General features: G+C 48.0%; 3 protein-coding genes across 4 annotated transcripts; 2 read left to right on the top strand and 1 right to left on the bottom strand.

Moving 5' to 3' along the window:
* Positions 1–1561: 1561 nt before the first annotated feature.
* On the top strand, positions 1562–6402 carry LOC4325280 (aspartic proteinase NANA, chloroplast). Its single transcript, XM_015774375.3, has 2 exons — positions 1562–2407; positions 5328–6402. The coding sequence occupies exons 1-2, from the start codon at positions 1854–1856 to the stop codon at positions 6226–6228; spliced, it is 1455 nt and encodes a 484-aa protein (XP_015629861.1). The 5' UTR covers positions 1562–1853; the 3' UTR covers positions 6229–6402.
* A 252-nt stretch (positions 6403–6654) lies between these two features.
* LOC4325281 (UPF0678 fatty acid-binding protein-like protein At1g79260) lies at positions 6655–10278 on the top strand. Its single transcript, NM_001406234.1, has 4 exons — positions 6655–6872; positions 6954–7094; positions 9580–9648; positions 9972–10278. Exons 1-4 carry the CDS (start codon positions 6663–6665, stop codon positions 10089–10091), a joined length of 540 nt encoding a protein of 179 aa, NP_001393163.1. The 5' UTR covers positions 6655–6662; the 3' UTR covers positions 10092–10278.
* Positions 10279–10448: 170 nt separating this feature from the next.
* LOC4325282 (60S ribosomal protein L37a-1-like) lies at positions 10449–13028 on the bottom strand. 2 transcript variants are annotated; one of them, NM_001406235.1, is made up of 5 exons: positions 12944–13028; positions 12046–12085; positions 11878–11966; positions 11000–11082; positions 10449–10909 (listed from the first exon to the last, which is right to left on the bottom strand). In NM_001406235.1, the coding sequence occupies exons 1-5, from the start codon at positions 12944–12946 to the stop codon at positions 10846–10848; spliced, it is 279 nt and encodes a 92-aa protein (NP_001393164.1). In that variant the 5' UTR covers positions 12947–13028; the 3' UTR covers positions 10449–10845. The 2 variants fall into 2 exon arrangements, with proteins under 2 accessions (NP_001393164.1, XP_015622289.1); XM_015766803.2 differs by lacking the exon at positions 12944–13028 and having other exon boundaries at positions 10623–10909; positions 12046–12112.
* Positions 13029–13728: the final 700 nt, after the last annotated feature.

Raw genomic sequence — 13728 nt, forward strand, 5'->3', positions numbered from 1 at the left:
CATGATCACGATGCCACACAACACCGTTATATGATGATTAATAAGTTGACAATAAGGTCGACAAACAATATAAACAAAGTTCAACGATACTTCAACATTAATGTGGCTACAGCATACAATAGGATGATGATGCAGTCACACCCACATGATGACTTCCACTTGCACTTCCAGATGCAGCAGATTGAGATTCTTAAAAAAAAGAGGAAGTGATTAACGATTAACACAAGGCTCAAGCTATACATCTTAAAAAAACATGCTCAAGGATTAAGCTGTACATCTACAAAAATCGCGCTTGCACATCAACAAAAAATCGTGCTCAAAAACATTAAGGCTCAGGCATTCATCTGTACATGTAAAAAAATCATGCTCAAGCATTCAAGCTATATGCCTATACCTGGTGGACCTGGCAAACGCAACGGTGGCGAACTCAATGTTCATGTCTCTGTTGTTGCCGTCGGATGGATCCAGAAGCTAGGATGCGGCGTTTTCCTCCGGCAGGTGCCATCTTGCTTCTCCGGCAAGGGACGCGGCGAGGCGCGAGGATGCGACGGCTAGGACTAGCAAGCGGCGGTGTGGCGGCATGGACATGTGGTTGCGGCGGCGGCGGTGTGGCGAAGAGCTGTGCGATAGCGCGAGAGTCGCGAGAAAGGGAGAGGATGAGAAGGAGAAGCGACACGCCGGCTGACGCCCTAGGGTTTTTCTTTCCGGCCTAAATGCCTAATGTGCTGCTCCTGCTAGCAAGGTCCAGCCGGCTTCCTTCTTCGGAATTTTGTCGGGGAAATTTGACGAAAATTACCAATAAAAAACGGTTACCGACAAAACGGTCGGAAAAAACCCCATATCATTTCCGCTACCATTTTCGGAAGAGATTACCGTTTCCATTTCCGATACCGACAATTACCGATACTGACAATTATCAATACCGACTGAAACGGTTAGTGCAAACCGGAAACGGTAGCCAGAATTCTCGGAAATTTCCGTACCGTTTTCATCCCTACAACTATTGCGCACATAGATACCCCATCCGTAACATGTATAGTACTACATCCAAAGCGGAAAGCGATGCGACCCTATCCCGACAAGCCCAACTATGCCCAAGCATTGCAAGCTGCTGCTACTACTACTACACTATTGTAGCAAACCAAAAGTGACTGCTTGCTCGTCTGTAGCCTGTAGATGAGCAGCGAGCGCTGAAAAGAGAAAAGATAAAAACTGCAGAGATGCCCGTCCCTGTCCCGTGGTAACGAACGGATCCATCCATCCAGCCGAATTCCGGCGCAGCGAGCGTAACTTTGACCAAGCGCCGCGCCGCGCCGAGCAGCAGCAGCTGCAGCCATCCATCCAATCTCCGAGCCAGCACGGCGCGCACAAGCCCGCGTCGCCACCCGGACTCCACCACCAGTCCACCACAGCACAGTTCCCCCCGCAACAACTTGAGGCCAAATGCCCCAAATGTGCAGTTACCCGCGGCGCGATCCTAAACCAAAAAAAAAAAAAAAATCGAGCTGCGTGCCCCGCCCCACGCAGAGATAAATACGCACTCCGACGCAGCCCTGCTGCCGCATACGGACACACACGGAGCCCGAAACGCGAGCACAACACCAACGCACAAGCCGATACAGCACCAGCAGCCGCAGCAGAAGCGCTCGCGAGTTTGCGAGAAGTGAACCCGCGGCGGCTTTTGCCTTTGCTCCTGCTTTGCGGTGAGGAGACGCGCGCGCATTGGCGCCGCCGTCGCCGCGACGCCCATTGCCGTGTCGATCTCCCCGTCCCGGTGGACTATCGCGCGCGTTTTTTTGGCGGGGAGCGAGGCGGGCTAGCTTGCTAGCTAGCCGCGGGGCGGCGGGTCGGGAATGGCGGGCCGCCGCCGCGTGGTGGTGCTGGTGGTGGCGGCAGCGCTGTTGGTCGCCGTGGCCTCGGCCGGCGCGAGCGGCAAGTCGGCGCGGTTCGAGCTGCTCCGGCTCGCGCCGGCGGCGTCCCTGGCCGACCTGGCGCGCATGGACCGGGAGCGGATGGCGTTCATCTCGTCGCGCGGGCGGCGCCGCGCGGCGGAGACCGCGTCCGCCTTCGCGATGCCGCTCTCCTCCGGCGCGTACACCGGGACGGGCCAGTACTTCGTGCGCTTCCGCGTGGGCACCCCGGCGCAGCCGTTCCTGCTCGTCGCCGACACCGGCAGCGACCTCACCTGGGTCAAGTGCCACCGCGCCGCCGCCGCCGCCTCCGCCTCCCCCAGAAACGCCTCCTCCCTCCCGGCGCCTGCGCCGGCCTCCCCTCGCCGCACGTTCCGGCCGGACAAGTCCCGGACGTGGGCGCCCATCCCGTGCTCGTCCGCCACCTGCAGGGAGTCCCTCCCCTTCTCCCTCGCCGCCTGCGCCACCCCCGCCAACCCCTGCGCCTACGACTACCGGTCAGTGTCCCACTCCCACCACCACCATTCTCTCTTCTTCTTCCTCATCATCCGCATTCGCATTCGCATTTGCTCCTCCCTAATACAAAAACGTTAGCCCGCGTAATGCGATTTCAATGGCGATCGATCGGTCCGGGTGGGGCGCGGTTCGGTCATGGCATTGATGAGATGCGAGCAGCAGCAGCTGCTGCAATTAGTGGCTGGTTGGTGGGCGAGTCGGATCTCTCCACGCCAAGGCCATCCATGGCAATGGCAGACGCCGCGGGGCCGCGATTAATGCGGCGCCATTGATGCACGCAGCCCTGCTCTTCTCTGGGCAGCAGCTCCGGCCTGTCTCCCCTGCGTGCGTACACATTACCCTTCTTGTCCAGTTCAAAGCACTAAAAATACCATTGTAGTAGAATACTTCTACATCATCGCAACTCCTCCTGTGACGATGGAGACGGAACCGAAGTCTTTCTGATCGCAACTCCGGTCGATTCTGCCGCTGGTTTTTTTGGGTCGGAGGCGTCGTCGGATCGTCGCTTTCTCGGGGAGCACATTGAATGCGTCGACGACCTGTCATGTGGGCTTTGCTCTGCTTGCCCACACGCGTTCGTTCACTCATCGCGTCTTCTTCTCGTATATGCTTTTTCCCCCGCTAATAATCCGAGCTGTCACGGGCACACGCGCGAGGCCATCCATCATCCATGATCCATCATCGCTTCTGCTCTCTGGAAAGCGATTTTAGCCGAATCACGCCTTGATGCTGATCTCCGAGCTCTGAAAAGCGAGAGCTTTACTCGACAGAGAGACCGATCACATCACCTCCATCTGTTCTCTGCTGCATTGGATCCTAGACACCGGAGAAAAGGACGCACCTCCCATCTCGCCACAGGATATCGATATGCATGCCTGCCTGCTTGCCCGGCCGTCCTCCGTGTACTACTATTTGTTTGCTGCTGCATGCACGTTGCCGGTGGTCATTCCTAGGCCAGCCAATTGTTGTTTACTTGGGTTTTTTTATGCACTGGAACAAAAAGAAGAGGCACAACGACGTCGTAGAACGGCAGGCAGCAACAGCGATAGCTAAAAAACTGCGGTTCATCGAGCATGGTGTGGCTGCTGGCAGCAGTGCTCGGCTTTGTTTTTCCTCCCTTCGCCATGTGCACGGTGGATTGGGCTGTACTCCATCAGTGTCTGCTACTGTGTCAGGATATTGAACATATTCCTTTATAGGATTAAAGTGGAGGTTGTAAGCATCTGCTTACTAGATCACGTAATCATCCAAGCGTTTATCTTTTGTTTTCGTTGCCACCAAGAGATGTACGCATGATCATCATCGATTTCAAAATAGCATACTCTAATTATTCAGCCTTTGGGATTCCACAAAAAACACTGTGGACTCTCGAGACTGGATAGGCGTTATGGAGACATGGAGTTCTTTGTGGTACACAACAAGGTGTCCCACGAAACCGGCCAAAAGAACAGCAAGAGACCGCCCACATTGTCATACATACGTATTTTGGATTTTTGCTTTGTTGTGAACATGCGAGTTGTAGACTGCTCTTGTACTGGTAATCACGTTCTTTCGCCTGTATGCCTATCTGTCAAAGAAGATATCATGTGCCGAGTTGGGGTTTGTACTTTTTACGACCCAAAATCAAATTACTTTTAGTCTGCAACGATAATGTTGGATTTTACTAGTATCAATCCCCCTTTTATTCTGCATCAAAGGACGTCGACATGGGTAATCTGCGCAAAAACAAAACATAACTTGTTTCTTACATAGTCTTCGCTATCAACTCTCAAATGATCTATATTAGTCCTCTTGGGGAGAGGGGAAATATGTAGCCCCACGTGAGTATTGTCTTAGTGTTGGACCATACCTGGGCGGTTGGGCCACGTTCTCCTTGGTCAAAGCATGCTTTGACCGTCATAAATTAGCTAACCCTCCGGTCCAAATGTAACTGTACTACCTGAAGATCCCGGTTCTTTTAAAAAACATAACTATAGTAGTACCTTGGAATGGAGTTGAGCTGCTACTCAAGTACTATCATTTGCACCGTGCCACCGTCCATCTCATGATCTTGAGACATGCGTCTGCTTAGGGGGTTTTTAGGAGAGAGTGGCTTCTCTCAAAAACATAAGTCTCTCCCGCAGGGACTTATGGTTTTGTGAGAGGTCCCAAACACCCTCTTAATCAGGTTGGCATTGTGGACTTGACACTGCTGATGTTAGGGCATCTCGATCTGGTCTCTGCTGTGCCACTGCCATGTTAGGTCTATGCGATACAGTTCATGAGAAGACATGGCTTTTCCATTAGCTCAATGATTGTGCTGTAGAGGATTGCATTTTGCTTCAAGGATGTGTTACTAGCTTGCAGGACAGCCCTTGTGCACCACTTGTGTTGCCTTTCAAGTGCTGCCCAATTCAAGCATACTGCATACAGTGCACGGATGCATGCGAAAATACCTACTCCCTCAGTCCCACGGTATAAGGGATTTTGAGTTTTTTGATTGTAATGTTTGACCACTCGTCTTATTCAATTTTTTTTTTCAAATATAAAAAACGAAAAGTTGTGTTTAAAGTACTGTAGATAATAATAAAGTAAGTCACAAATAAAATAAATAATAATTTTAAAATTTTTTTGAATAAGACGAGTGGTCAAACGTTACAAGTAAAAACTTAAAATCTCTTATATTATGGGACGGAGAGAGTAACTTTTTTTTTTCTTCGCGTGTTTTTTATTTGAAAGCAATCACTTGGTCAATTTGGTTGTCTTCAGGAGATTGGTTTGATGGCATAAGATTAGCTGCAATTTGCAATGTTTTGTTAAGTCGATACCTCGATGATGGCTAAGAGAGTTCACGCGATCCTTGAATCGCGCCATGCACGTAATTAAACCGTGGCGTATTTTGACTTGCTCGGCGGCACGCAGGTACAAGGACGGGTCGGCGGCGCGCGGCACGGTGGGCGTCGACTCGGCGACCATCGCGCTGTCGGGGCGCGCGGCGAGGAAGGCGAAGCTGCGCGGCGTCGTGCTGGGCTGCACCACCTCCTACAACGGCCAGAGCTTCCTGGCCTCCGACGGCGTGCTCAGCCTCGGCTACAGCAACATCTCCTTCGCGTCGCGCGCCGCGTCGCGCTTCGGCGGCCGCTTCTCCTACTGCCTCGTCGACCACCTCGCCCCGCGGAACGCCACCAGCTACCTCACCTTCGGGCCCAACCCGGCGTTCTCCTCGCGGCGCCCGTCGGAGGGCACCGCCTCGTGCAAGCCTGCGCCTGCGCCCACGCCCGCCCCCGCAGGCGCGCCCGGCGCGCGCCAGACGCCGCTGGTGCTCGACCACCGGACGCGCCCCTTCTACGCGGTCACCGTCAAGGGCGTCTCCGTCGCCGGGGAGCTGCTCAAGATCCCGCGCGCCGTCTGGGACGTCGAGCAGGGCGGCGGCGCCATCCTCGACTCCGGCACGAGCCTGACGATGCTGGCCAAGCCGGCGTACCGCGCCGTGGTGGCGGCGCTGAGCAAGAGGCTCGCGGGGCTACCCAGGGTGACCATGGACCCGTTCGACTACTGCTACAACTGGACGTCGCCGTCGGGCAGCGACGTCGCCGCGCCGTTGCCAATGCTGGCCGTGCACTTCGCCGGGTCGGCGCGCCTGGAGCCGCCGGCGAAGAGCTACGTGATCGACGCGGCGCCCGGGGTGAAGTGCATCGGCTTGCAGGAGGGCCCGTGGCCGGGCCTGTCCGTCATCGGCAACATCCTGCAGCAGGAGCACCTCTGGGAGTACGATCTGAAGAACCGACGGCTCAGATTCAAGAGGTCGCGGTGCATGCACTGATTCAACGGTGCCGATCACTCCCTCCACTTCTTTTATTTTTTTTCTCCGTGTGGTGGTGGTCTGGCTGATTTTTTTTTGTTTTATTTTACGCCGTGTTCAGATACTAATGCAATGAGAAAATGTATCAAGCAAAAAATGGTAATCTGTAATAAGTTTTCCTTTTCTTTTCTTTCACCCATCTGTTCTTCTCATTCCGATGAATATAAGTGTATAGATTTTCTCCGTGCAAATACTAGGTGCCCCTGATCACGTTCCACGAATTCCATTCTACAGTAAGTCAGTAAGTATTAAGTAAAGTGTCGATCCCAAAAATAAAAAATAAAGATAAAATGTTGCCCCTGAGGCCAGTTAGAACTTAGAACGCTTCCCTTCAACGTCCGAACTGCAAAGCCCAATAGGCCCAATAGGAAGGAGGAAAGAGTCAAACTGACGAAATGACGAGCAGAAATAAGTCCAGGAATCGAAACGGAGACCCCGAGGAAATGGAAGGCGGCGGAGCAACCGCACCCGCCGCGCCGCACCCGGCGGTGGCGCCGCTGGCGTTCCTGCTGGGGAAGTGGCGCGGGGAAGGCGAGGGGAGCTTCCCCACCATCTCCCCCTTCCGCTACGGCGAGGAGCTCCTCTTCTCCCACCACCCCTCCAAGGTAAACGACCTCCTCGCCTGTATCTGTATATCTCTTTCGCTCGCCAAAGCTTTTACCTTTTCTCGACCATGCCGCACGCAGCCGGTGATCTCGTACACGCAGAGGACGTGGAAGGCGGCGTCAGGCGAGCCGATGCACGCCGAGAGTGGGTACTGGCGGCCCCGCCCCGACGGCTCCGTCGAGGTTGTCATCTCGCAGAGCACTGGTCTGGCCGAGGTTCAGGTGAGCTCCTACTGCCAATCGAGTTATTATTCTAAACGTGGCCTGATGTTAAGAGTCTATCTTGCACCTGCAATGCTCCTTGAGAACAATCGCAAATTGCTATGCTGGTAGCTGCAGTCTGCAGAGTATGTGCTGACTGGTGAGTGAATTGATTCTCTTGTGCTACGCCAAGAGCCATTAGGAGGAACACTCGATATCATTGAAATGTGACCTTAACTGGTGTGAAACTTGTGTTGACCCACATTTAGCTATCCATAATTGGAAAGAGCAATGCCTGCTACTATGTATTAGGAAACCCAGAACCCGAAGAGATCGGCAGCAAGAACTTGAACAAAAACAACACACGTGAACACTGTAGTCCAGGGGCGGAGCTTGGGCAAGCCTAATTAAAACCGTTACCCATATATTCAACAGTTAAAAAACAACATTTTTATTAGAAAAATGGACTATTAGTATGTGTGGTCTCCTACATGGATGCTTAGGCACCGATTAATTCACATAACTAATTTTTCTGGCCTTAAGTGCATGCACAAACAGACTCAACCAAATGCGCATGCATGCAAAAGCAAAAATCAAGCACCCATCTTGCTGCTTGCATTGAAAATATGGCACTCTATGAGGTTTTTAACTGACACTTTGCCTGGAAAGACAACAAATTAGTGTAGAGAAATCAGTCGATCTCAATGGATCGCACATGCGGAGAACCCTAGCCGGACAATGAATCCGCTGCACTATAGTCAATCCTGCATGCTAGGAAATTTGTGCTGCGAACAAGCTGCAACGTTTTCTAGTTTTCTTGCTACTTTCCATGGCATTTGGCTTGCCCAGCTCCTTGGCGATTTCAAGAACACTAAATTTGGCATCGTTGAGCTGAAGGTGCACAATAAGTCTAGCTTGGCCCTCATGAAGAATACAATTTTCCATGATAGAAGCAAGCACATCCAAACGAAGTTTCATTTTATTCATGATGCATTGGAGAATGGAGAAATTCAGCTAGATTTCATCAGCACTAGAGGTCAACGCGCAGATATCCTGACCAAGGCGCTACCTTATGCAAGATTTCAAGAACTGCAAGATCAAATTAGTATGGTTTCAATTGATTAGGCACACTAGTTTAGAGGGAGATTTGTTAGAATAAACATGTGTGCCTAATTTATTTAAGTTAGTTTTCTCTCCGTTGCTTTGCGTTGGTCTATATACACAAGCTCACAAGTTGTGTGGTTGTCATGTGTGCGAGTTGTTTGGGGCGTTCGAGATTAGCTCATGGTTGGCCACGTCCCACGCCATGACCGAGACACACGTCGTGCACCATGCACATGGATGCGACACTAGCACGACATGAGAATCGCTCTTGCCTTAGTTATTTCCGTTGTTACCAACTGTCTTTAGATAGCAAGAAAACCAGAAAACTGTGCAGCTTGTCCACAGCACAATTTCCGCAGCTTGTCCATAGCACAATTTCCTAGCGTGCCGAATTGACCATAGTGTACGTTGTGTTTGTCTTCATCAGCAGCAGCAGCAGATAGCCAGTTGAGTCTCCCGCCTCTTTGACGACGCGGTGTATAACCAGCCTGTGGTCGCTCCCGAAGCATGGCAGTCAGAGCCTCCAGGAGCACGTGCGGTTGGTGACGCTGACTGCTGACACAGAGAGTGAGTGCATCCTCGAGACATGAACATGTTGTAAAGAGCACGATCTCAAGTCCAAGCCTTGAACCTCGCTCTGATATCAATTGTTAGGAATCCCCAATAGATCGGCGGCAAGAACTCGAACAAACACAACGCACACAAACATTGTAGTCAATCCGGCACTCTAGAAAAATTTGTGCTGCGAACAAGCTGCAGCGTTTTCTGGTTTTCTTGCTATATCTAAAGGCAGTTGGTTACAACGGAAATAACAACACGAGAGCGATTCACACGCCGCGCTAGTGCCGTGTCCCGCATGACGTGTGTCTCGTTCATGGAGTGAGATGCTGGCAGCCACGAGATAATCTCTGATGCCCCAAATAAACTCGCACGCACGGCAACCGCACAACTCGTCAGCTCGTGCATATAGACCTATGCAAAGCGACAGAAAGAGAACTAAACTAAATCAGGCAGACATGTTGATTCTAACACTATGATCATTCATCAGCCTGCAATCTTCTGATGTTTCCATTTTGCATATTCTTGTCAATGTTATGGTTTGCTCGGTCCTTCCCCTCTATTTCAGAAATCGTTCCAAGAATCTCTCCAAACATGTTTGTGAATATAGTTCAATGCCCAAATGATAGTTGTCATTCTGTACATCTATGGTTAATACGGCCAAAAGGTAATGACGAATCAGCTAGTAGGTTTTGAATTCGGATTAATCATTCCATTAATAATTTTTCTTATGTCACATTCCATTGATAATGTTTCTTATGTCACTTAGCGAGAGCTCTTTTAATTTATATGTCTTCCTAATTGTGTTTCGATTTATCTCCATGCATTCACTTCCAAATTGCAGAAGGGTTCGTTTGATGCTGAAAAGAAAACAGTGACGCTCCAAAGCGAACTTGTGGGGAACGCATCCAAGGTACTTTTGTTCTGCTCACAAGAATATTGCAGATGAATTACCAATCTATAGTTTTCTTCAAATGCACTAATTTAATTTGCTTAATACCGTGCACTACATTGAAATAACATTGCCATATGATTTTACTGCATTATCGGCACACTTGAACCACCAGGTCTCCGAGATTATGTCCAACTGCTACAGCCTCAGTAGCCTGAAAACTCTGGAGTGGTTTACTAGATACTTCTACAATTTGGATACTTCTAAAATGATACTGAGATGAATTTAGCTTGTGTTTTTTCATTATTACAGTTTTTGACAAAGGTCTTGTGTGTTCTTGTCAGGTGAAACAGATCACAAGAGCTTTTCAATTGGTAGATGGGGAGCTCTCATATGTTGTTCAGATGGCAACAATCACAACCAGTCTACAGCCACATCTCAAAGCCCTTCTGAAGAAGATTTGAACGATACTGCGCCCCTCTAGGGGCGCAGTGCGGCGGCGTCTGTGGCACTTCTGGATTTTTATGTTAAAATAATAATGGTATTTTTGCCTATTATATCTGGGAATTGGGGCAACCTGCCCCTACTAGTTTGACATAATAGACGCTGAAAATACGCCCTTCAGAGTTCAGATAATGTCCATGCGAGTTCGGGCTTGTTCATGCGCATGAGAGTTCAAACTTTGTTGCGTTAAACTTAATTTAATTTACCATCAGTATTTTCACAAATATAACGCATTCTTTTCATTCGTTGGCGTGTGACGGATCGACAAAACAACAATATCATAACACAAGAGTCCATCGAAACAATAGGTAATTTCAGAGTTTCAATAAGAGGTTGGATTGTCCGCGGAAAGAATAGGTAGTTTCAGAGTTTCAATAAGAGGTTGGATTGTCCGCGGGCCGTGTGATTTTTAAACAAAGCTTAATCGTTTGATAACCTCACTAAGCTAACCAAACAGAATAGGCTCAGAAATGACAGACGCCATAGCCAAATAAAAAACAAGTTTTGCATCGCAAAGCGCTCATTCAATATTTGGATCGCAGGTAACTGATTTTAAGTTCACAATGGCTTCAAAGTACAGGTTTTAGCAACATGCTTAGGAGATCCTAAAGTAGAGAACAAAAATGCTAAACGATGTGCTTTGGCTCAACAGCCAATATAGGTCTTGACTCGATACAGAATCACAGGACTCCTTACGGCACAAACGTAGTGCAATCAGGCTTCAGTCTGCTCCCTCAGACGACGGATTGTGCTCCTGACAGTGACCGCACTAGCAGTGCTGCAGAGACACGATACAAAATAAGCTAAATATGGTGTGAAAATAGATGGTTTAATTTAAAGGTAAAAAGTGCTGGCAACAAGAACATACTTCATGGTGTAAGCACCACCGGCCTTCACCTTCCCACAGTCCTTGCATCCCCAGATTCCAACTGCTTTCCTCTTCACGGCAAACTGTAATAGCACACAACAACAGCAGCATTAATGCCAAGGACTGCAGCTTTTAATAAAACAGATGAAACTTGATATCCCTGACAACTATGGGGGTAAAATGCAGATAATTATTCATATTTATGGTATTGCGCCTTTCTAGATGAAACAATTCAGTAAAAAAGAGATAAAACGCCCATCCATTCAACGATAAAACAACTATGAGAGAGTCTAAACATGCAGGAACAGAAAGATAGGGATATAAGGAAACTTGCTTTCACATATCAAACTACTCTAGAGTTCCTAACAGGCCAATTGAAGTCTAAGACCAAGATTGATTGAGCTTCTATGAAGGAAAAATATACAAAATGGATGGAACGGAAGGTATACGTGTATCCATCTTTCCTTGCTAAGAGGCAACAGCAGCTGATGAAAATAAGTGTTGTGTGTGATACCATCTTGATTTGCAAAAGAAAAAGAAACTGATGCATGGAATTAAAAATGCAATTATGAGACCATCTTTCCAGGCAAAGATATAATACAAGGACTGCTGCATAAAAACATTATCAATGTGCAAGCATGTATTGTAGTCCAGAACTGGTCTGAGATCAATTACTGCAATAGCAGAACTATTGCTGCCCTTAAAGGTCACAGAAGCACAAGACTCTAGACCCTATGCGGTATGATTTCATATACTATTTATTATTACAAACATTATAGAGCATTCACATGCATAGCCAGGAAAGCCTATTTAACACTTCACAAACAGTACAAAGCAGTCAGAAAAATGTACAACAAAAAAGTGAACAAAAGATGTACCTTCCCACAGAACTCACAGAAGTACTTGGAGTGCTGAGAAACCTCCATCTTCTTGATTTGCTTACGCAAACTGGCACCATACCTAGTACCTATAATATTGGAAGAGTTAAGTTGAGAAAAATACAGATACGTGAGCAAGTAAATAAGGCAATTTACAGAACTCCATACCATATTTGCCAACAATTCCAGCCTTCTTGGTGCGCTTCGTCTGAGTAAGCATTGCAAAAACAATTTAGTTACACAACTGGTAGATAAACTGTGATGCTCAGTTAAAACCTAAAGGCTTAAGATTCCAAAGACTACTTAGTATCATGCCAAATGCTTGTTACTTGCATGTAAACATTTAAACTTGTCATTGGAGATAGCATTAAGTCAGGTCTTTTATTTGCTAGAACTAAGCAGTTGACTTCCATGCTACTAGATGCCTTGCAAAGCCTGTTACGCAATATTGGCGTCATACAAGAAGATAACATGGAACAGGAACAATTGGTGGAGAAAGAGAAAAGTATGACCATTTTCCAGGAATAATTGAGTGGACAAATATAGCATTGAAGAGAAACAGTTCAGTGGGATAAAATTTGTAGCTTGTGCCTAGAAAAGTTAGTTTAGCATCAGAGTTCTGAATAAACCCATTTTTTTTAATATACTGAGTTCTAAAGACCTAGCATCAAAATCTCTCTAAATTTTATAATGAAATGCTAACTCAAATCTCAAATACTTGGATGTCTTGACCTTGAGCACTCAAAATGTACACAACCCATCCTATTCATGTTTAATAGAATCATGTTTCCGTCGAACATAAAAGACAACACAACTCTGGTCTGACCCATCGATAGAAATCAAATTGCGGCAAACTCCAATGATTCAGCACCCACAATATCCCACGGACCAACGCCTACGAATTCACCAACGAGCAGCAATACAACAGCACGGGTAGTAGTACAGCCCCACGAAATACAAGAGCACAAGCGCACTCAAATATCTCGCAGATCTAGAGGAAGGCAGCACACGAAGGTACACCTTTCCAGCGCAGGGAGGGAGAGAGGGGAGAGGAGAGGCGCCGTACCATCTCGTCGACGGGGGCTGGAACGGAGGCGTCTGCGGCAAGCGGCGGCGAGGTCGGGGAGGCGGCGGCGCGCGTGCGAGGGCTCGATCCGCAAGCGCGATACCGAGCTTATATACTGGAGGTTAGGGTTAGGGGGGCGTGTGGTTCGGGTGCTTGGGCTCTTATAAGTGGGCCGAGCCAAGTGGACAGAGACAATGGGCTTCCTTTTAGGCCCATACCCGAGGCTAAGTTAGACCTGGGCCTCGAGGCACCAAACAGAATTGAATTCTCGTGTGAGAGTGCAATCGCATTTGATAGTTGACAGGATAGGTGAAATCACTGTTTGCGACTTGTGAGCGAACACCACTGTTGCCATTTGCCTAGTGCAAAAACCAGAAATATAAAGTTTTCGATCACCTTTACAAAAATGAATAAAAGCCTGGTGCTCATGCAGGAGATACTATGTCGTTTTTCTATCAACATAAATACAAACATCACAAATAAACGAAACAGAAATTGCAGGAAAAGGAAGAAAAGCGAGAAGGACATATCAAAGACATACGCGTTTTCCTCTAGGACAAGGAAAGGACCTAAAATCTCGATCTCACCCTTTTCAGCTCTTGGAATTACTCCCTCCGTCCCACTCAAAAAAGCACGGTGAAACTTAATTAGCACCCTTTTCAAGATTTTATTTAATAAAATCACAATTATATGAAAGTAAATTTAAATGTTAATTAATGATACTATTTTTTGTTAAATGAATCTTAATTTATAATAAAATGCTATTAGTTAGTTATTTAAAGAGT

Source organism: Oryza sativa, chromosome 1 (assembly GCF_034140825.1).
Source record: "Oryza sativa Japonica Group chromosome 1, ASM3414082v1".
In the NCBI taxonomy this organism is placed as follows: Eukaryota; Viridiplantae; Streptophyta; class Magnoliopsida; order Poales; family Poaceae; genus Oryza; species Oryza sativa.